The following is a 1,269-nucleotide window of genomic DNA, read 5'->3' as shown; positions in this document are numbered from 1 at the left end:
ACCAGATCGCCGGTTATGCACGAACAGATATTTATCGTTAGCTCATTTCTTTTGAGAGTACATATTGTTTTCTGTTAAAATGTGATTTGTAAACAAGTCATTGTATTGAAAGGACATACATCAGGGGAATGTAAATGCTTACTATCCAGCGTCTTTTGTTTTTGTCACATCACTCAGGATGTACGACAGCAATGACATGATAACTCGCAGTGGTGGAGAGCTAAATCTTTCCCAAACGAAAATCATATTGTTGAAATAGTGTTAGAACACTGTTGGAGGGAACATTTATTTCCTCTCCTCAAATATTCATTCGTTGATATTCGTTTTATCATGGCTGTCAGCAAAGTTTGTGACTGTTCTTACACAAATTTGTTTAGATTAATATTTTTCCAGTGAAAATTAGCATAAAGTTAGCAATCGCAGCAGTGCCGTCAAATGCCAGATCTGTTAACCTTCGTTCTATATCTCTGGGCTGCGTAGTAATTAAGATATACACAAACAGTAAGTACCACGACAGCAGTGAATATCGACTGTGTTACAAGCACTGCTAGCCAGCGGCTCGCTGTCAATCATTGTAAATGTTTCCTTCCAGAAAAAATCATCTATGCAAGCACAACTTGTATTAGTTATATCTATCCACGGAGTTATGTATAGTGCACTCATAGGGTATAATTATCAAGTATATTGTACATTTGTATTCTGTTATCCCAAATAAAATCTAAAAAATAATCCTTTGCACATTTAGATAGTGTATCTTTGATTGCAGTAGTTTAATGCTTTTGATTTTGACTTTTGAGTGTGCGCTGATGCATCATGTAAGTCTTCATATGTGCACATGATAGGTCATGTATATTTTACATTATCTTTGTATTCTTGTCTCTATCTTTCTGTCTGTATAGTCACTGTTTCTGAAATGTGATATGATTTATTTTTATTTTTAATAAAAATATAATTAAATTTTGCCTTTTACCGGACCTATGCACAAATAATTGTTAAGGAGGATGTGGCATAGTTCAGTGGCAGAGCGCTGGCATTCCAGTAGTAAGGTCTTAGATTTGCGCACGGTCGCCCTTCTCAGTCGACTCAGCCGTGAGTACCTCAGCATTCTGAAGTTAGAGTTGGGACCTGCCATCCCGCGGCTTAGTACGCATATCCAATAACATATCCAGAGCGTCCACCTGAATATGGGACCAATTTTGACTTTTTAAAACAAGAAGAAAAACGACTTACATGTCCTTGGTCTCACCAATTTAATAAACTATATTCACT

General features: G+C 36.5%; 1 protein-coding gene across 1 annotated transcript in view; it reads left to right on the top strand.

Moving 5' to 3' along the window:
* Positions 1-551, top strand: part of LOC119592262 — a 71,284-nt gene extending 70,733 nt beyond the window's left edge. The window contains 1 exon segment of the mRNA XM_037941090.1: positions 378-551. Within this exon segment, the coding sequence (XP_037797018.1) occupies positions 378-551 (174 nt within the window).
* Positions 552-1,269: the final 718 nt, after the last annotated feature.

The sequence above is a fragment of the Penaeus monodon genome, chromosome 30 (genome assembly GCF_015228065.2).
Source record: "Penaeus monodon isolate SGIC_2016 chromosome 30, NSTDA_Pmon_1, whole genome shotgun sequence".
NCBI lineage: Eukaryota > Metazoa > Arthropoda > Malacostraca > Decapoda > Penaeidae > Penaeus > Penaeus monodon.
Note: the sequence above shows the minus strand (reverse complement) of the source record. Positions and strands in the feature narration are given on the sequence as shown.